Source organism: Temnothorax nylanderi, unplaced genomic scaffold (assembly GCF_030848795.1).
Source record: "Temnothorax nylanderi isolate EJ_2023f unplaced genomic scaffold, tnyl_v1.0 TNYL_tig0124_pilon, whole genome shotgun sequence".
NCBI lineage: Eukaryota > Metazoa > Arthropoda > Insecta > Hymenoptera > Formicidae > Temnothorax > Temnothorax nylanderi.
Genome location: NW_027249186.1, coordinates 166,340 through 188,638, shown reverse-complemented (window position 1 = coordinate 188,638; position 22,299 = coordinate 166,340). Strand labels below are relative to the sequence as shown.

Genomic DNA, 22,299 nt, shown 5'->3' with positions numbered 1-22,299 from the left:
AATGGAGTCGCCACACTTCGGTGTGAGTCGCGCTTTATTCGTAATAATTTTCCACAAATGCCGCTTTTATTGATCACAGTGGATTAAATGTCACTAATGACGATGTTCGTACAATATCTCGTAGTCGCGAGACCCAATGTCCACGATTGTAATATACTCGATACGCACTATGTCGCCACCGATCTATTTCACTATCACGGATTGTTAATTCGATAAATAATTATCTCTCATTATCGTTAAGTGAGTGTTTAACGCGCGTTCACGCGGGAGTTCCCGATTGTATTGTATCACTGGAGACTGTTGCCGTGTTATACTCTACGATATCCGTTGCTACGCGAGACACGTCCGTACGCTACCGCGATACTCGAGAGACTGCCTCGAGTCCCCGCTCTCGCTCGGGCTCCCCACCATGCCGGAAGGGCTCCCTACCATGTCGGATCATCCCTACTCTTAGGTTGTTTACGCCGTTCGTCGTGACGTCACGACTTTCTCTTCGCGCGCCCATCACGCCGCGCGTGATTCTCACGCGTGTTCCCCGTGCCTCCTTTTCGGACGCTCCCGGGTGGAAATTTCCGCGTGCGGTACTACGCCGCGGACCTCCTCTCTCGATACCGCTGCACCAGGTTTTCACCTTTGCCGTTTCTGCAGCGCCGCCGACGCCGACCTGTGCGCACCGCCTCCTGGATGGCCCTGATGCCGATTCCGGGTCGATTCCCTGTAGATGACGCTCGAGTCAACTTTCGGGTGTCGGCCGTTGACGCCGACCTGTGCGCACCACCTTTCGGACGGCCCTGATGCCGATTCCGGGTCGACTCCCCGTAGATGACGTTCGAGTCAACTTTCGGGTGTCGGCCGTTGACGCCGACCTGTGCGACCACCTTTTGGACGGCCCTGATACCGATTCCGGGTCGACTTCTTGGAGAAGTCGCCCGGGGACACTTTTACGCGTCGGCCGTTGACGCCGACCTACGCGCACCTCCCCTGAGATGCCCCGGAACAGATTTCCGGGCCGACTTCCTGAGGAAGTCTTCCGGGCGTCCCTGTGATGTCCGTACGTTGACGCCGACCCTATGGGTGTGTGTCCCAGGTCCTCGAGAGGTGATCCCGAGGACTTGTTCCTGGAGATTGTTGTGGTCCGCCTATTGGTCGCGCTGGTTGTCATCGGGAAATGCACCGGTCGCGGGGTCAGTATCGCCACTCGGCGCTCCTGCGAAGCGCGCGGTCGCAAGGTTTCCCTCGAGCGTGATTCTGTCTTCCCTTGCACGTGCACAGTTAGTATAGGAGGGAAATAGTACGCACGTATCGTCGCAAAACGGGTGTTTTGGGCGACCGAAAAGATGGCGGACCGTTGTTTTTGAGATCGCTCGCGCTCACGGCACGTCGGCGAGGTACGGCGAGGCACGGCACGGCTCTGAGATCCCGCGATTTCCGCGCGAGAGTTGACATGCCGCGCGCGCGGTAGATCGTCGTTGTTGGTCGTTGTGTCAGTGACAGTCGCGCGTGCGACCGCATCGTCCAGCGTTCGCCGCATCGTCTCGGTGTCATTGTCGCCGGCGTTGTAGTGGTGGTGGTGTCGGTGGTGGTCATCGTCGTCGTCGTCATCGTCGTCGTCGTGGTGGTCGTGGCCGTCGTCGTCGTCGTCGGCGCGTCGAGGAATCGGCGCGAGGACGCCGTCGAGTCGGTAAAATGATCGCGCTCCACCGCGAGCTTTTCTAACCCCCCTGTCGCTATTTATCGCTCCCCCGCGAGAAACGCGGCTTGGTTAGGTTGCTCGAGGGTCCGCGCTGATCCTATGGCACCGGAACGCCGTCACGCGTGTTCCCCGTGGTTGCCCGCGTTGACAATATGACGTGCCGTTGGGGAGTTTACGATTTGGTTAACCTCTGTATTCACGTGCCTAAATTGTTTTATGGAATAGGTAAAACAATTATTTTTTAATAATGTTTCGCATAAAAATTTTAAATAAATTTTTATATTTTTCTCTTAAAAAACAATTATTAAAATGTATCCTATCATTTTTCCGGATTAGATGTACGTATATGTATTGAAAATGCAGTGTGACTGATTAGCCCCGGGGGGGTGACGCTTAAACCCCGGCATTTTTGAGATTTCAATTTTTCCACCGTTGTCGTTTTTGCTCTATACCGGTTAAACAAAGCGACGTAGATAAAAATTTCCTATATAAATTTTGTAGCTAAAGGTTCACTCTTTACAGTGGTATACCACATTTAACTAAAATTATTTATTTTCTTGTTAAAAATCGGCACCGAAAAAAAACTGACCTTTTAGCCCCGGTCTCCTCTACATACATGCATACACAGGAAAATATTAATTGTACTGCTTAAAAAAGCAATTACTCAATTTACTTTTGACGTAGAACTACGTCTTTCTCCGCGGTAGGGAGGGTACCCACGGATGAAACAATTGAACGCGACTATGCAACGAAAACATGTCACACTTTGAACGTTTATATCTTCGAAACTAATAATCGTAGAGTAATCATTGACATCTCATTTTAAAGCTTAAGAAGTCCCATTTATGATAAAACAAGTCCGAACTCTCTATTTCTTACCGTTTAGATACAGTAGCGTTAGAAAGTTTAGTTAAATTTTTTGTAGTTGCAACGAAAACATGTTACACTTTGAACGTTTATATCTTCGAAACTAATAATCGTAGAGTAATCATTGACATTTCAATTTAAAGCTTAAGAACTCCCGAGAGAGAGAGAGAGAGAGAGAGAGAGAGAGAGAGAGAGAGAAGAGAGAGAGAGAGAGAGAGAGAGAGAGAGAGAGACAGAGAGAGACAGAGAGAGAGAGAGAGAGAGAGAGAGAGAGAGAGAGAGAGAGAGAGAGAGAGAGAGAGAGAGAGAGAGAGAGAGAGAGAGAGAGAGAGAGAGAGAGAGAGAGAGAGAGAGAGAGAGAGAGAGAGAGAGAGAGAGAGAGAGAGAGAAATAGCTTTATTATTTTCTCGGCTATTTTATACATAAAATATTCTTAAATTAATTTATACATATAATAAGCATGGTTTTTAAGATAAAATATTTAATTTTGCGCACACATGTATTCACGTACGTACACCCTTACATACACGCACAAACACACACACACACACACACACACACACTCTCTCAAATCAAAATATAGAATTCAGCGATAACAATAATAAAGAGGATTTACAAAATATTAAGCATGGTTGTGTGCGCGCCCACAAACAAAAACACACACACACACACTAATTCACAAACACAAATACGCTTTAAGAAGTTTAGGCGACGTGGATAAAAATAAATGTTGACATCTCATTTTAAAGCGTAAGAAGTTCCTATTTATGATAAAACGAGTCCGAACTCTTTATTTTTACCGTTTAGATATAGTAGCATATACGCGCACACACACACACACACACACACACACACACACACACACACACACACACACACACACACACACACACACAAACAAACACACACACACACAAATTAAAATTTAGAGTTCTGCGATAAGAATAATAAAGAGGATTGACAAAATATTAAGCATGGTTTTGAAGAAAAATATTTAATTTTGCATAAATATGCATGTACGCACGCACACCCCTATATACACTCGCCCGCGCGTGCACACAAACAAAAACACACACACAAATACACACACACACACACAAATACATACACACACACACACACTTATTCACAAACACAAATATGTTTTAAGACACACACACACACACACACTCATTCACAAACACAAATACGCTTTAAGATACACACACACACACACTCATTCACACATTCTAACTTGAATTATATGAGTATCTTATGTTTTCTGACATAAAAGTAAATATAGAAAAACATTTATTGTTTTATTTCTTTAAAATAAATTTATGTTTGAAAAAATCAAACTAGCACAGTAAACAACTGTGCCGCAAACACGTAGAACTACGTCTACTGCACAGTATGGGCACAGCAACAACTGTGCCGCAATCAACACGTAGCACTACGTCAACTGTCAATGATGATGATTGACGTGATCAAGGAAGGCCAAGGCCCACACCGGGATGTAGCGCCGAGTTCATCATCAGTGACAGTTGACGTAGTTCTACGTTGTTGCTTAAAAAATAAACAAAAATATAAATCAAACAGGCACAGTAACAACTGTGCCGCAAACACGTAGAACTACGTCAACTGTCACTGATGATGAACTTGGCGCTACATCCCGGTGTGGGCCTTGGCCTTCCTTGATCACGTCAATCATCATCATTGACAGTTGACGTAGTGCTACGTGTTGATTGCGGCACAGTTGTTGCTGTGCCCATACTGTGCAGTAGACGTAGTTCTACGTGTTTGCGGCACAGTTGTTTACTGTGCTAGTTTGATTTTTTTCTTTTAGTAAGTAACGGTTGTCTTTAAGAAAGAATATTTTCTTGATAATAGTCTTAAAATGTACAAATTTTAGAAAGAGTCTTTATCATGTAAGTACTCGAAAGAAGAATTTATACTCCTTCAAAGAACATAATAAAATTTTATCAAAGAAAAGTCAAAATAATAAATAAAGTAATATGAGGACCCTCGAGATTAAAATAGGAGAAGTCAAGGCTATGAGGGTCAGACGCAGATCACAGTGCGTAATATCAGAAATAACTGATTTATTCGTCGTTTTGATACATTACATCGATCCGTACGTTTTGGCTCAGTTTTGAGCCATCTTCAGCGGTAGTTACAGAAATTAAGTTACACGTTCTCCGTACCGTATGGTGAGTTTACTGATTCAAAGTATCAGAAACATAGACCAATTGATCCATATCTGTAAATTTGTTCAATTAATGTTGAGATATTAAAAAGATCCCTTAGGAAACTCACCATTCTGTCTGAAAAACGTGGAATAGAGAGCCATGTACATAATGAATACTCTCTGCGAGAAGACTTGACGATCTTATCGACACGACACATGCACAGCAATGATATGAAAGGTCTTGCAAGAAGAGGCATGTCGTAGGTCAACACACCGGCGAGGATTATAACAAAGCACGATTTGACACCGTCTCAAAATGACACGGATTTTTTGCATCATGCATATGTCACGGTTTTGAGCAAATTGTAATCCATGCTCATGAACTTTGGTCGTTGGCAAATCGGGGTTTTACTATTGGTACATGCAATATTGTGACGGTGTCAAATCGTGCTTTGTTATAATCCTCGCCGGTGTGTTGACCTACGACATGCTTCTTCTTGCAAGACCTTTCAATAGTTAACTATTAAATTTGAATAGTACGTACTATTCAAATCTAATAGTTATCCAATAGTTAATTTGCTCTCAATAGTTTTTCAATAGTTTTTTTTCATAAGGGACGCACTGTGATCTGCGTCTGACCCTCATAGCCTTGACTTCTCCTATCAAAATAATTAGCAAATCGAATTTTTGTTTTAATTTTATATTCTTAACTGAAGAACTGAATAATTAGAATTTAGAATATTATTTATTTTAAGTAATATTATCAAGAAAACATTTTTTGTAAAGATCATCGTTACTTAAAGGAAGAGAAAACTGAGTAATTGGTTTTTTTAGCACTAGAATGATATTTTTTTTGCGTGTGCGTATACGGCACGCCGTTTTGCTATTTAATATCATCATAAAAATTCTACCAAATTAAATTGATACTCAAAGAAAAGAAATTATTATTATGTCTAGATACTTATAATTCATCGAATTATTATTAAGCTATAATTGAAAATGCAGAATTAAAATTATGTCTAGACAAAATATTAATTCTGAATTTATTTTATGTTATGACATAAAAATTTTTCGGGAATTAAAATTATGTACATAATTGTAATTCACGAATTTTACTTATGTACACAATTTTAATTCTTAAATTTTTATTACGTACATAATTGTAATTCTCGAATTACTCTTTTTCTTTTAGTAAGTAACGGTTATCTTTAACAAAGAATATTTTCTTGATAATAATCTTAAAATGTACTTATCACAAATTTTAGAAAAAGTCTTTGTCATGTACTTTGTCATGTACTTTGTATGTGAAAAAAGAATTTATACTCCTTCAAAGAACATTATAAAATATTATCAAAGAAAAGTCAAAATAATAAGTATAAAACAACCTAGCTTCCGAAGCGCGGATCTAGCTCGCGGCTGGTCAGGGTTCGGAGTAGGCGCGGAGGAAGACACAAGACTCGGGTGAAATGAAACGTAACAAGTTTATTCTATATACAATAAAAGCGCGGGTGCACCGGAATTATGCACCGAGAGCGCGTAACGAAATATACAGTAAAAGCGCGGGTGCGCCGGAGGTATGTACAGAGATCGCGGGAGTCGACGGTATATACAGAGATCGCGGAAGTCGACTATATATATACGGAGATCGCGGAAGCCGGCGATACATACAGAGATCGCGGGCGTCGCGGATGCGGATACGGTACCGGCGATACGCGGGGATCGCGGAGTTCGGAGCGGTGTACAGAGCTCGCGGGAGTCGACGGTATATACAGAGATCGCGGATCGGCGAGATATACGGAGATCGCGGAAGTCGGCGATATATACGGAGATCGCGGACGTGTGAGCTTGGCCAGCGGCGGCGGTAAGCGCACGCGATGCAGGACCACGCGGGATCGAGCGGCTAAGACCCTTAGCAGATGTAGAGATGACTCTCTACATCCGGACGTCTCGGAATGCGCGGGTGGGCAGCGGTACCGGGTGGCCAAGACCCTTGGCGAGTAAGAGAAGAGCTCTCTTACCCTGGTTCACTCCGGTATCACAGGTCCTTGGAAGGAAGATCGAGTCGACCGCCTAGATTCGTCACTTGGCAGAGCCAGAGATGCCTCTCTAACTCCTGGTCGGTTCGAGTTTTAGGATTGCGGGATCCGTGAGCAGCGGAGAACAGGTCGGATCGGTTTGCTGGCTCACGGCGGAATCTAAAAGTTGGTAAAAATTCGCCGGTTTATATACCCGCGGCGACGTGTGTCGGTGTGGCGGGGGTATGCGCGACGGCAATCGCGAGCGCCGGGATGGAGCGGCGGAGCGTTCGGAAAATACGGCGTCCCGACGCCGCGATTGCGTTCGGCGGCTTTCGGCCGTTTTCGGCACCGCTCGGCGCTCCGAGTCGGTTGCCGCGGTAAGTCCGTTCGCGGACTTATACGCGAGATAATACGTTTAAAAAAGGGCACACCGTGCCTTGTCTCGCCCGGCGGGTGTTCGGCCGGGCGGCATCCGGCTGATGCTCGCCGGGAACGATGCTTTTCGGGGCGCATCGTTACAAGTAAATCGAATTTTTGTTTTAATTTTATATTCTTAATTGAAGAATTAAACAATTAGATGCCTCTTCTTGCAAGACCTTTCATATCATTGTGTGTCGTGTCGACAAGATCGTCAAGTCTTCTCCCAGAGAGTATTCATTATGTACATGGCTCTGTATTCCACGTTATTCAGACCGAATGGTGAGTTTCCTAAGGAATATTTTTAATATCTCAACATTAATTGAACAAATTTACAGATATGGATCAATTGGTCTATGTTTCTGATACTTTGAATCAGTAAACTCACCATACGGTACGGAGAACGTGTAACTTAATTTCTGTAACTGCCGCTGAAGATGGCTCAAAACTGATAGAGCCGAAACGTACGGATCGATGTAATGTATCAAAACGACGAATAAATCAGTTATTTCTGATATTACGCACTGTGATCTGCGTCTGACCCTCATAGCCTTGACTTCTCCTATTTTAATCTCGAGGGTCCTCATATTACTTTATTTATTATTTTGACTTTTCTTTGATAAAATTTTATTATGTTCTTTGAAGGAGTATAAATTCTTCTTTCGAGTACATGATAAAGACTCTTTCTAAAATTTGTACATTTTAAGACTATTATCAAGAAAATATTCTTTCTTAAAAACAACCGTTACTTACTAAAAGAAAAAAAGTAAATTGAGTAATCGCTTTTTTAAGCAGTACAATTGATATTTTCCTGTGTATGCATGTACACACGTATGTACATACGTACGCACAAAAAATTTTTCTATGTTGTTAGAAAATTTTATTTCTATTTAAAAAAGGCGAGAAACTATTATCGCTCAGGACGGGGGCCCGGCGTTACGCGCCGCTCGTGCGTAATCACCGCCGCTTGTAGAAAACAACTGCCCGCGCGCCGACCGCGGGGCGGCCGCATCTCGCCGCGCGCTTGGATTTGGCGGTGGGCCGGGCCAATACGGCGATTTTTAATCATTAATAACTCATCAACCGTTTGCGAAAATCAACTATTGCGAAAATTGCAAAATGGTACATGACTTTTCGACTCAGTTTGGCTCGCTCTATCTAAATATGAGAAAAGTACCAAACATTCAGGGACACCCTGTATATCTCGAGAAATACGTTTATTTCAACATTGTAATGTATTCTTTAATACGAGTCATGCGCTCTCGAATATGATTAAATGATAAAAGGTTTTAGAATGTTGTTGCACAATGCTAACCATCGAGAGAAAGGAGCTACGAATGCCGTTTTATAGTTCGCTCGGCGAGAAATTCAGAGCGTCGAAAATGTGACAAACGACATTAAAGAAATCTCGAAAAATACGTTTATTTTATCACTGCTATGTATCTTTTAATGCGAAGCATGCTCTCACGAACAAGATTAAACGATAAAAAGTTTTAGAATGTTGTTGCATAATGCTAGCCAACGAGAAAAAAGAGCTTGTATAGTTCGCTCAACGAGAAAGTCGGAGCGCCGAAAATGCGACAAACGACACTAAACAAATCTCGAGAAATACGTTCATTTTATCATTGCTATGTATCCTTTAATGCGAAGCATGCTCTTTCAAACAAAATTAAGCGATAAAAGGTTTTAGAATGTTGCATAATGCTAGCCAACGAGAAAAAGGAGCTCGAATGCCGTTGTAGTTCACTCGGCGCGAAAGTCAGAGCGTCGAAATGTGACAAACGACACCTAAACAAATCTCGATAAATACATTCATCTTATCATTGTTATGTGTCCTTTAATATGAGGCATGCTCTCTCGATCAAGATTGAACGATAAAGAGTTATAAAATGCCTTTGCATAATGCTAGCCAACGAGAAAAAGGAGCTCGAATGCCGTTGTAGTTCACTCGGCGCGAAAGTCAGAGCGTCGAAATGTGACAAACGACATTAAACAAATCTCGAGAAATACATTCATCTTATCATTGTTATGTATCCTTTAATGCGAAGTATGCTATCTCGAACAACATTAAACGATAAAAAGTTTCAAAATATAGTTGCATAATGCTAGGTAACTATGTATATCGGTCGGGCGGCACTCGAGAAGATATAGAAGCTCCGAAATGTGACGAATAACACTGGACTAATGTCAAGAAATACGTTAATTTTATTATTATCTGTCCTTTAATGTGAGGTATGCTTTCTCGAACAAGATTAAATGATAAAAAATTTTAGAATTTTATTTTATGCTATAGCCAACGAGAGAAAGGAACCACGAATGCCGTCGCCCGATATATTAAACGAGTCTCAGAAAATATACGTTGACACAACGCTATACATATAATTGTTTCACGAACTTGTTAAGCGTCGTCTACAATACACGGAGTAAACGTGGAGTAAGGAGTAAGAGTAAAGGAGTTAGCATTATAGCCTGCTTAAATAATTAGAGATTTTTTTTAACAAAGTAATATAAAAGTTATATCTGGCTGTTTCGCAAAAAACACATATTACGGGTCCTTTCAATTCGCTATGATGTCACGTTTTGCGTGAGAAATGAGTTGATTATAGAGAGTTTATAATTGCCGCATACGCGTCAATTATTTGTAATTTAAATGAATTATTTAATAAATATAATAATAATAAAAGAAATTTCATATTTTAATGTTAGTAGGTTAAAATTAAACAATAAAAGAATTTGATCGTATTGTAGACATGCACAAAAGATCATAAAAATGGTTGAAAGTACACATTCTATTAAAAGGTTAGGCGATTCTCTTCAATCTATCATAAAATAGGATCGAAATAGGGCCAATCATATTTAGTATTGAAAGAAGAATATTTTAATCTTAAATAGAGGAATTCTTAAATCTAGAATAAAATAATCTTGATGCTATCCCTCTAATTTTCTCAGAAAGATTTAGATAGCAATTTGTAACAATCTCATAATATTCTTGATTCAACTATAGACGGATCTGAAGGAAATCTTATTCTATACTCTTGCAGAAAAAAATTTGTACACTGAGAAAAAAATATTCTGGATTTTAGTAAATATTAGTTTGCATACAACTGTAACTTTATTTATTAAAATGAAGAAAATTTTCCTTTTTATTAGTATATATTTTTCTCAATAAATACATATATACTAATAGAAAGGGAAATTTTCTCCATTTTAATAAATGGAGTTACAGTTGTATGCAAACTAAAATATTTACTAAAATCCAGGACATTTTTTTCTTAGTGTAAATTGTCAGGAATCTTATGTTATTCTTCCAAGATCCTTTTTGCAATAAAATAAAGTAAAGGTTTTTGAAACACAGATATTATGAGCGAAAACACAGATATTATTTGGTAAACTTTTATTCATAATAAATCAGATCCACCACAGGCACGAACACGTTACTCGCGTATGGCTGAGAGAACGAGACGTCTGTCGTAGCATCGATATAATTAAGGCAAAGAAAAACGTAAGACGAAAAAGGTTGTTGTACAATAGCCTTTCATGACTTACGTTTTACTCTGCCTTACTTTATATCCACGACTACAACGTTGATGTAAACACTTATACGCTTCGTTCTCGGTCAATAGCGTATCACATTATGGCGTTGACGAAAGACGCGGTAGCACACATCGATTTCGCGCTAAATATGTGGCGCTAACACCGCGACTAACATCGCGTGAAGATCAAGAGACACGGCAGTGTCTCGCACCAAGTACGCGCGGAGCGAGACGCACCGTGACTCTTTACGCTTTACGCGAACGCACGAGTTGCGAGTACCCGAGATTTTGAGTTTAGTCTAAACGCAAGAATATATAAGCTTAAATTTATATATATTACTCTTGTCTCAAGATATTAAGTCAATCTTATTTTATTCGACAGAGGAGAATAGGAATTATTAATTTAATCTTAATATTGTTTTATTTTTATACTGCTTCAGGTTGTGATGAGATTAAACATGTCAAGAATATTTTTGTCTCGTTATTAGAAATCCTTTCTGAGGGTAGTGAAGATTAGTCTAAACGCAAGAATATATAAGCTTAAATTTATATATGTTATTCTTGTCTCAAGATATTAAGTCAATCTTATTTTATTCGAGAGAAGAGAATAGGAATTATTGATTTAATCTCAATATTGTTTTATTTTTGTACTACTTCAGGTTGTGATGAGATTAAACACGTCAAGAATATTTTTTGTCTCGTTATTAGAAATTAGTACAAAATTACCTTTTTCAAAAAAGGTAAAAAAAAGTGCCAAGTACACGCAATGTATTTTGTAAATTCAAAATTTAACCTAAGTGGTAGCTTTATATCTTTTTCACAAAATTATATTATCTAACTTAACTCAAGTGACATGTATTTCAAAAAAAAAGATGTAAAATCTTTAATTTCTTCTTCACAAAATTATATTACCTAACTTAACTCAAGTGACATGTATCTAACCTAAGTGGTAGCTTTATATCTTCTTCACAAAATTATATTACTTAACTTAACTCAAGTGACATGTATTTCAAAAAAAGATGTGAAATCTTTAAATTAAATTGCGCCAATTGTAAAGAGAATATGTATATTGCTTTGAAAGATAATTGTTATGCAACTACTTTAAAGAAATAAAACCCAAGTGGTATCTTCGTATTCCTATTCAAGGGTCTTCCTATTCTAAACCCAAGTGATAATAGCTTCTTAATTCTCTTTAACAAATTTTTAATATTACAAAGAATCATTTTAATTACAAAGAATTAAAGAAGTAACAGTACAAAATAAAAATATTTAATTAAAACAAAATAAATAAATTTTTCTTGTAAAAAAACTTGGCGCTGCTAGACTTTGAAATTTAAACATTAAAATTTAAACATTAGTACTAAGATTTTTGATTGAATAAAAAACAATAAACATAATTTAGAGAAGAATGCGACAGGAGTAAAAAAGCAGCGCCAAGTTTTTTTACAAGAAAAATTTATTTATTTTGTTTTAATTAAATATTTTTATTTTGTACTGTTACTTCTTTAATTCTTTGTAATTAAAATGATTCTTTGTAATATTAAAAATTTGTTAAAGAGAATTAAGAAGCTATTATCACTTGGGTTTAGAATAGGAAGACCCTTGAATAGGAATACGAAGATACCACTTGGGTTTTATTTCTTTAAAGTAGTTGCATAACAATTATCTTTCAAAGCAATATACATATTCTCTTTACAATTGGCGCAATTTAATTTAAAGATTTCACATCTTTTTTTGAAATACATGTCACTTGAGTTAAGTTAAGTAATATAATTTTGTGAAGAAGATATAAAGCTACCACTTAGGTTAGATACATGTCACTTGAGTTAAGTTAGGTAATATAATTTTGTGAAGAAGAAATTAAAGATTTTACATCTTTTTTTTTGAAATACATGTCACTTGAGTTAAGTTAGATAATATAATTTTGTGAAAAAGATATAAAGCTACCACTTAGGTTAAATTTTGAATTTACAAAATACATTGCGTGTACTTGGCACTTTTTTTTACCTTTTTTGAAAAAGGTAATTTTGTACTGATATCACCTATTTTGTAGTGTTAAGCAAGGATCTGCAAAACATTTTTATTTTTTATTTTTTAATTATTCACAAAATTAGCAATACCAACAAATACATAAAAATTAATAATATTTAAGTAAAAGTAAATTATACATTTCGCACAAAAATTGAAGGAACACTAAATTTATCTTTAAAAATGAATAAAATTTAAATTTCAAGCTTAAAACCTCTACTTCCGAAAGATTACTATTATTCGTCCAATTTTTATTATGTCTAGACATAATTTTAATTCAGCGAATTTTTATTATGTCATGACATAATTTTAATTCTGCCGCTAGGGAATTTTTAAGTCGATTCTTATAAATCAAGCTTGAATTTGATGTCTAAGTGTCCCAGGTTGCCGATAACGAGGTCCACATAGTGCGCTCCATAGTTTTCGGTGTTCAGGTGTATTAATACCTTGAATTCGATGTCCACGTGTTCCAGGTTGCCGATGACGGGTTCCAGATAGTGCGCTCCATAGTTTTCGGTGTCCAAGTGTAATAATACGTTGAATTCGATGTCTAGGTGTCTCACGTTGCCGATGACGAGGTCCACATAGTGCGCTCCGTAGTTTTTGGTGTCTACGTGTATTAATACCTCGAATTCGATATCTACGTGTCCTACATTCAGATTTAAAGTTATTAATACACCTAGACACCAAAAACTACAAAGCACACTATGTGAACCTCGTCATCGGCAACCTGGGACACGTAGACATCGAATTCGAGGTATTATTACACCTAGACACCGAAAACTACGGAGCGCGCTATCTGGACCTCGTCATCAGCAACCTGGGACACCTAGACATCAATTTCAAGGTATTAATACACGTAGACACCGAAAACTACGGAGCGCACTATGTGGACCTCGTCATCGGCAACCTGGGACACCTAGACATCGAATTCAACGTATTAATACACGTAGACACCGAAAACTACGGAGCTCACTATCTAGACATCGTCATCGGCAACCTGGGACACCTAGACATCGCATTCAACGTATTATTACACCTGGACACCGAAAACTACGAAGCGCACTATGTGGACCTCGTCAGCGGCAACCTGGAACACCTAGACATCGCATTCAACGTATTATTACACCTGGACACCGAAAACAATGAAGCGCACTATCTGGATCCTGTCATCGGCAACCTGGGACACGTGGACATCAAATTCAAAGTATTAATACACGTAGACACCGAAAACTACGGAGCGCACTATGTGGACCTCGTCATCGGCAACCTGGGACACGTAGACATCGAATTCAACGTATTATTACACCTGGACACCGAAAACTATGAAGCGCACTATCTGGACCTCGTCATCGGCAACCTGGGATACCTAGACGTCGAATTCAAGCTTGATTCATAAGAATTGACTTAAAAATTCCCTAGCGGCACTTTCTGCCAAGCGTAGAGAACCTTCTTTTCCGGCAGCGGTGGTAATACGATGTAAGGATACGAAATCTCTCCAGATAAACATGAAGCAATTGACTCAATATGTATTATATACCTAATACCTAATTTACCTAAATAGAAATCTTCCTCCTGACCGATAAGTCTATCGACCTTATTTAATTTGCCTACTAGATCGATCGAAATACGCGCGCGATATCGAAACTGGCGATACCTGCGCCGCCAGCGTCGAAAAAGTGAAAGTGACATTTTCTGATATATATATGTTATATTGATTGAGAGACGACGACGTATCTCCGTATCTCCGTATCTTAAAAATAAATTTTCACATTTGGACTTTGCGTCGCAATATCTCCGCTCGTAGGGCACGTAGCGGAAAATATTATAGGAGATACCCCCCCAAAGTCGACCCCAAGCTATCGATCAAGCCTACTTAGAACTTGATCCGTTCACTCGTTATCGAGATCTCAACATCTTGGGTACTCGCAACCCGTCGCGTCGCGTAAAAGAGTCAGGGTGAAGTCCCATGGAGCCAGCGTACGGCGTACCGGCGTATGGCGTAAAGAAGCTTGGCTAATCACAGGCTTTACGCTTGTTTTCGTTACGCCAGCACAGATGTTACGCTGGTTTTTGAAGCGTTTCGGCGTTTATGCTACAATGATACACACCCACGTACACGCATATAGAATATTGCTTCATGTATGAATGTATGTGTTAAAAATTGCGCTGAAAATTTCATCGGCTGTCCCATGGGGCGTATTTACGCCGGCGTAATGATCTGTATGATTTCTCGTCCGGGCGTTCTGGTTCTCGTTGTCCGTCCCGCGCCGCCGTTCGGTCGAACCTCTCGTTTAGAGGCAAAATTTAGGATAATTGGGATTCTGCGACTCCTTGTCAATTATGACACGATGTTATTATAATTACGAATCCTCAAGGACTTTATTCTAATATGCACAGACTATTTCGATTTACATGTCGTCGCTGCGGTGTTCGATTCTTCACTGACTGCCGAAACGGATCATCACGCTCGATCCTCCCTACTCCCTACTTCCCCAAGCGTTATCGTCGATTCCCTGTCGATAAGATCGATCGCGCGCGAACATCCCGCCCGCCTTGAAATATCATTTCAACACCATCGTCACAAGCCATAATGCAATACATTCAATTCGATTATAAAATTATACAGGTTCTTCATTTCTCATTCGGATATCGGAAGAATACAAATCCTTGTCAACGCACGCTGTACCACACCGCTGTCCGTTCGAACGCTCACTATCCGGATATGCCCTTCTTTATCTGGGTGTACTTCTACGACACGTCCCAACCTCCATCTAAGAGGAATCTGCGTATCCTTCAAAATCACCATATCGCCAGGCTTTACTCTATCTCGATCGGGAGCAGCGCTCCTCCACTTAGACCTTGATTGTAATTGCGACAAATACTCTCGACTCCATCGAGTCCAAAAATGTTGCTGCAATTTAACTAACAATTGATAGCGATTCAACCTATTAGTCGGTACCTCCGCCAGATCTTCTTGCTGTATCGCATTCAACGGCGCTCCGATTAAAAAATGACCCGGGGTCAACGCAGTGAGATCTGACGGATCACTCGACATCGGCATCAAGGGCCTCGAATTCAAACATGCTTCGACTTCCGTCAGAAGCGTGTAAAACTCTTCGAACGTAAGGAGCGCCTCGCCCAATACCTTCTTTAATCGCGTTTTTGCTGACTTTATACCCGCTTCCCACAAACCTCCCATATGCGGAGTGTAGGGCGGCAAAAAATGCCATTGTACCGATTGCTCTGACAAAAACGCATCAACCTGTCGATGATGATCTTGATCCCGCAATAAATTCTTTAACCCCTGCAATTCATTATTCGCTCCTACAAAATTCGTACCGTTATCCGAATAAATATTTAAACATTTTCCTCGTCTCGCAATAAAACGTCGTAATGAATTAAGAAACGCCGCGGTACTCAAGTCACTCACCAATTCCAAATGGACAGCGCGTGTCGCCAAACATACAAATAAACACAAATACGCTTTGGCCGTTTTATTACGTGTAACCTTAATATTAAATGGTCCGCCATAATCGACACCTACATTTAAGAACGCTCGACCAGGGCTCACTCTATCTCTCGGTAAATTTCCCATTACTTCTTGCGGGCTTTTACAGTTAAACCTATAACAAACTAAACACCTACGCAGGACCCTCCTGACTGCCGATCTACCCGCTACGATCCAATACTGTTCTCTAATTAAACCTAAAAGCGCTTCAGGGCCTGCATGCATATTTCTCAGATGCGTGTCTCTAATTATCAAGTCCGTCAATTGATCACTCGTCGCAAGGATCACTGGAAACCTCTGACCGTAGGATAGTGGCGCGTTCCTCAAGCGACCGCCCACTCGCAACATTCCCGCGTCGTCCACAAAGGGGTTGAGAGCTAACAATCTACTCTTTCTTGAGATTGGACGTTTCGATTTTAGAGCGGCGATCTCCGTCGCGAAATATCGCCTCTGATGATGCTTCAATATAATTCTCATGGCTTCCTCCAATTCTCTCACGGTGATCCAACCTGACCGTCGATCGGTCACTCGCCTACAGTTATAAGCAAATCTCAGACAGTAGGCTATAACGGCCTTCAAACGCTTCAACGACGAATATCGTCGCCAAACGGCCCACTCCGCGTCCGCGCCAACAACCATCGTAACCAGCCTTTTTTCCGGCGCTTCAATCAAAACTGTCGGCTCCAACGGATATACGACCTCTCCCTCTAACCAAGCTGGGCCCTTCCACCACAACTCCTGGCTCGCCAGCCTCTCCGGCCCGACACCTCTAGACAGTATATCGGCCGGGTTCTCCTCAGATCTAACGTGATGCCACTGTAATTTCGATGATGTCTCCTGTATTTCGGCAACCCGATTAGCCACGAAGGTCTTCCATTGTGACGAGTCCTTACTAATCCAAGCCAGGACCACCTCGGAGTCACACCAATAATGCTTCGCATCAATCCGCAACGCGAGTGCCCCATCAACCCTTTCCATCAACCTCGCCAATAGCCGCGCTCCCTCTAACTCCAGACGGGGAAGGCTTATTTTCTTTACTGGCGCGACGCGCGATTTGGCACAAATCAACCTAGATCTCCACCCATTTTCTACGCTGACTGATATGAGATACAAACACGCGCCGTACGCCTTCTCCGACGCGTCACAGAAACCGTGGACCTCGATCCTTGTCGGCGCCGCCAAAACAATCCTCCTCGGAACTCGCACCTCCTCAAGCATCTTGAGTTGTCGATAGTAACTCAACCACGCCGTATGCAGATCCTCCGGCAACGACTCATCCCAGCCAACCTTGCACTGCCACAATCGTTGCAACATGATCTTCGCTCGCACAACAACCGGATTAATTAAGCCTAGCGGATCGTAAATCTGCGCTATAACAGAGAGGACCCTTCTCTTCGTCACCTTCCCATCTACCGGGGCTACGTTTACTCTATACGAGAGTGAATCCGCCGCAACGTCCCAGTACAATCCGAGCGTTTTAACCTGATCGCCTAGCGGTTTCCGCGTGCTCGCATCCGTCCGCTCGGATTCACCGACAACCTCCGCTACATTCGACTGCCACTTATGCATAGGAAATCCACCGGTGAGAAGCACTCTGCTCACTCCCTCCTTAATTCGCTTTAATTCTTCTACATCGTCCGATCCCGTAATCAGATCATCCACGTAGAAATCCCTCAGTATTACCTCGCTTATCTTCGGATCACTTAGCTTGACCTCGTACCCTAACTCGTGCAGGCATCTCACCGCCAAATACAAGGACGCCGCATTTCCAAACATCAACACGTGCATTATAAACTCCTCGACTGTCGAATTCGGACCAGGCCTCCACAAAATCCGCTGTAAATTTCGCTGTTTCGGGTTAATGCGGACCTGACGATACATTTTTGGGATGTCTCCCGTCAATACGAACCGATGCTGGCGGAAACGTACGATAATCTCAAATAATTCCTGCTGAATAGTCGGGCCGACTCTCATTATATCGTTGAGCGACTTGCCAGAGGTTGTCCCACAGGATGCGTCAAAAACCACTCTCAGTTTCGTTGTCGTACTCTCGTCCTTCATGACCGCATGGTGCGGCAGATAATGCACCGGCCCATCCATCGATTCCGCCACCTCGTCGACCTTGGTCATATGTCCTGACCTCACGTAATCCTCCAGGCACTCTGCATATTGCTCCTTTAACATCGGATCTCGATCCAATCTCCGGCACACCGACTGCAGTCGCTTCAACGCGATCGCACGCGACTCCCCCAAGACGCTGGGTTCCTCCCGCAACGGAAGGTCGACGATGAATCGCCCATCCGCCGCCCGTTTATGTGTATTTCGAAACTGCTCCTCGCATAGGTTCTCCTCTCTCGATAAACTCGGCCGCAAAGAGCCCTCTTCCACAATCCAAAAACGTTCCATCTGCTGGTGTAGATCCGGCTCCTTGACGACCGCACACAACGCCACATTCGACCGATCCGCTCGGTCATCCGGAACAGGCGCATTTCCCGCCACTATCCATCCTAGCTTCGTTTTTTGCAGAACAGGTAAGCTTCTGCCTAACTTAACCTGTCCTACGCATAACAAGTTCCAAAACACTCCTCCGCCTAACAACACGTCGATCTCGCCTGGCTCTCCGAATTGTCGATCGGATAATCTAATATTTTTCGGAATGTTCAGCGCCGAAATGTCCACCCGTCGCGAGGGCGCATGTTCGGTTATACGGTCCATAACTAAAAATCGCAAATTCACCTTAAATTCGTTGACGGTAGAGTATATCGCGGTCTTAACAGCTCCCGTTGCGTCCGCTGTACCGCAACCAACCCCTGACAGTGAGACCTCGATTCTCTGCTCACTTAACTGAAGCCGTTCACACAGGCCCCTGCGCATTATATTCGTTTGAGATCCCGCGTCTAAGAAAGCCCTGCACACGTGCTCACGGCCGAATCGATCACGTATTTTCACGGAGGCGGTCGCAAGCAACACCTGACTACTGCATTTTATCGTTGTTGACATTACATTAGCTTGACAGGCTAAATTGTTACGATTCCCTTCACCAATATGATTAGAAGTCGAGTCTCGTGTACTCGCTTCCACCTCCCTCGAGACCGACGCAGTCGATGCTCCTTGCATCTTACTATCACTATGCAGCCACGTATTATGTTTCTGTCCGCATCGCTTGCACCCGCCCGCCGTGCACCTATCCGCAGTATGATCTCTACGCAAGCAATTAAAACATAAACGATGACGCCTAACCTCAACCATTCTGTCCGCCGCTGATAATCCTTTAAACTTCGCACAATTATAAATCTCATGACCACCGTGGCATATCATACAATCTCGTCCTCTAAACTGGCTGACATGAGCGCTCGCACTCTCTCCCCTTCGCGCGGGGAAGGATGGTAAACCTTTATTTGGCTGCAACGCCTCTAATACTGTACAATGTCGTGATAAAAAATCAAAAAGCTCCTGTAGCGTGGGCGCCGCTACCGCAACCGTTTCTGTTTCCCATTTACGTTTAGTGTGAACATCTACTCGCGATATAACCATATGAATAATTATGCTATTCCAGCATTCTACTGGTTCGCCCAACATTTTCAGAACTCTAATATGCTTTTGTGTGTCATCAATCAGCTTTCTCAAATGTATCGATGATTCTCGTACGATAGGGCTCATTTCAAATAACGTCTGAATATGTTGGTGTATCAACAACTTTTTGTTTTCGAAACGCTCCTTCAACAAGGTCCACGCAATTAAATAGTTATCCGCGGTTACTTCCAACGATTGCAAAACTTGAGCCGCGTCGCCTTGTAAACACGACTTTAAATAATGAAATTTCTGAATCCGTTCTAGCGCGGAATTATTGTCAATTAACGCTTGGAAGGTATCTCTAAATTGCAGCCAACGCGCGTATGTACCATCGAATTTAGGTAACTCGAGAATAGGCAATCTTACTCTGTCTACTTGGGAACCGCTGTTCCCCGCTCCGCGCTCCGCTCTCACATGCGCTCCATCATCCACCGGTCTGTTTCGTCCCGGTTCGATCCGTCTCTTTAATTCTGCCACAGTGCGATAATAGCCGGTCTCAAATAGGTCACGCTCCTGGGCTTGAGCCTCGCTCGCGTCATCATCCTCTATTTTCCCTTGGATGTTTTCGAATTCGTTCCACAAGTCATGTATTTTCTGTAACCTTGCTTGGCACTCTACAACATCAGGTAAATTCAAAGGCAAGGACGCTGCAAAATTGTAAACACGAGTGAGTTGACCCTTTATAGTCGCCCGCCTTCTTGACAACATAGCGGCTTCCTCAGCCATATTCGAATCGATTTATAACGTTCGCGTATAACGTATAATATGCTCTTACCGTACTTACATCTACCGTTGCTAATTACTTAAATACCGTTCTACTATGATATCTCGTGAGCTCGTCTCGCTCTGCGTACACGTATGTGCCTCTCCTTGACCCACGCCAATCGCTAACTGCCGTCGAATCGTTCCGCCTTACGCCGATTCAACTGCCGCCCGCTCACGAGCCCACAGCCAAGAACTCCTTGAAAATCCGTAGAATCGCTTTCCCGTTATCCGGCTCGAAGGACCATGTATGATTTCTCGTCCGGGCGTTCTGGTTCTCGTTGTCCGTCCCGCGCCGCCGTTCGGTCGAACCTCTCGTTTAGAGGCAAAATTTAGGATAATTGGGATTCTGCGACTCCTTGTCAATTATGACACGATGTTATTATAATTACGAATCCTCAAGGACTTTATTCTAATATGCACAGACTATTTCGATTTACATGTCGTCGCTGCGGTGTTCGATTCTTCACTGACTGCCGAAACGGATCATCACGCTCGATCCTCCCTACTCCCTACTTCCCCAAGCGTTATCGTCGATTCCCTGTCGATAAGATCGATCGCGCGCGAACAGATCAATAAGCCAATCACAAGACCCCTTGAGCATCCATTTTGAAAATAAGCTGTGTAAAACAACACTGTGATTGGCTTATTAATCATTACGCTGTTTAAATACGCTCCATGGGACAGCCGATGTTTGTGCTGGCGTAACGAAAACGAGCGTAAAGCCCATCGACATTTATAGTATGGACTACGCCAGGTATAGAAAAATATGACCGGCGACTCACCGGTGGAAGAAAAGAGATAGCGACTGGTAGAGGTCGCGTACAGACAAAGAAAGAACGAGGTAGAGGTCAGGACACTTTTTGAAGACTTTTATGTAGGGATCGCGTAGTCCATACTATATGTCGATGGTAAAGCCTGTGATTAGCTAAGCTTCTGTACGCCATACGTCGGTACGCCATACGCTGGCTCTATGGGACTTCACCCTCACGGTCGGTCTCGCTCCGCGTGTACTTGGCACGAGACACTACCGTGTCTCTTGATCCTTTCTGAGGGTGCGCCAGCGCTCTGATTGGCCGTGGGAGGGGCATCTGCGCCGCGAGCCGTTCCAATGGCGACGGGTAATAAGTGGGGGTAGGCGTGCCACTGCTCGAACACCTACTGCAACCTCCTTGCTCAACATGCTTCCCGCGTAACAGGAGCGATTTCTGAGGAATTACAGACGACTCCAAACTCCGCTCTTCTCATAAACTAAAACTATTTTTCTCACATTTTTATGATCTTTCAAGCGTGTCAACGAATGCATAATATATTTCTCACTAATACTTAATAATAATTTAATGTTAATATTGCATTGTTTATTAAATTATTAATGTATTTAATAATTACATTTGCTTATCAAGAGACACGTTAGTTAGTATCTCATGCTAAACAAGTGCATAGCGATATGTATGTATAAGAATGCACGCGCACGCAAAATGTAGCAACATATTTTGCAAGATTAGCAATATAACAAATTGGGATCAACTGTAATATATGAACATGTTTTCTTCAAACAACGAAGTATTTTTTTACAACCTAGCTGTTATATTAATTAACACAAATTAAATATTACAAGTGCTATTTTATACGCAAGACAACTTTCGCCCAATTAATCAGTCGGTATACGAACAATTTGCATTTTTATTTATTTGAAATATGTATATATAATATCTTAGTGATTATCGGAC

General features: G+C 41.9%; 1 protein-coding gene across 1 annotated transcript; it reads right to left on the bottom strand.

Annotated features, from left to right (window-relative positions):
* Positions 1 to 15,364: 15,364 nt before the first annotated feature.
* On the bottom strand, positions 15,365 to 20,533 carry LOC139776616 (uncharacterized). Its single transcript, XM_071713423.1, has 2 exons — positions 16,372 to 20,533; positions 15,365 to 16,050 (listed from the first exon to the last, which is right to left on the bottom strand). The coding sequence occupies exons 1-2, from the start codon at positions 20,531 to 20,533 to the stop codon at positions 15,365 to 15,367; spliced, it is 4,848 nt and encodes a 1,615-aa protein (XP_071569524.1).
* Positions 20,534 to 22,299: the final 1,766 nt, after the last annotated feature.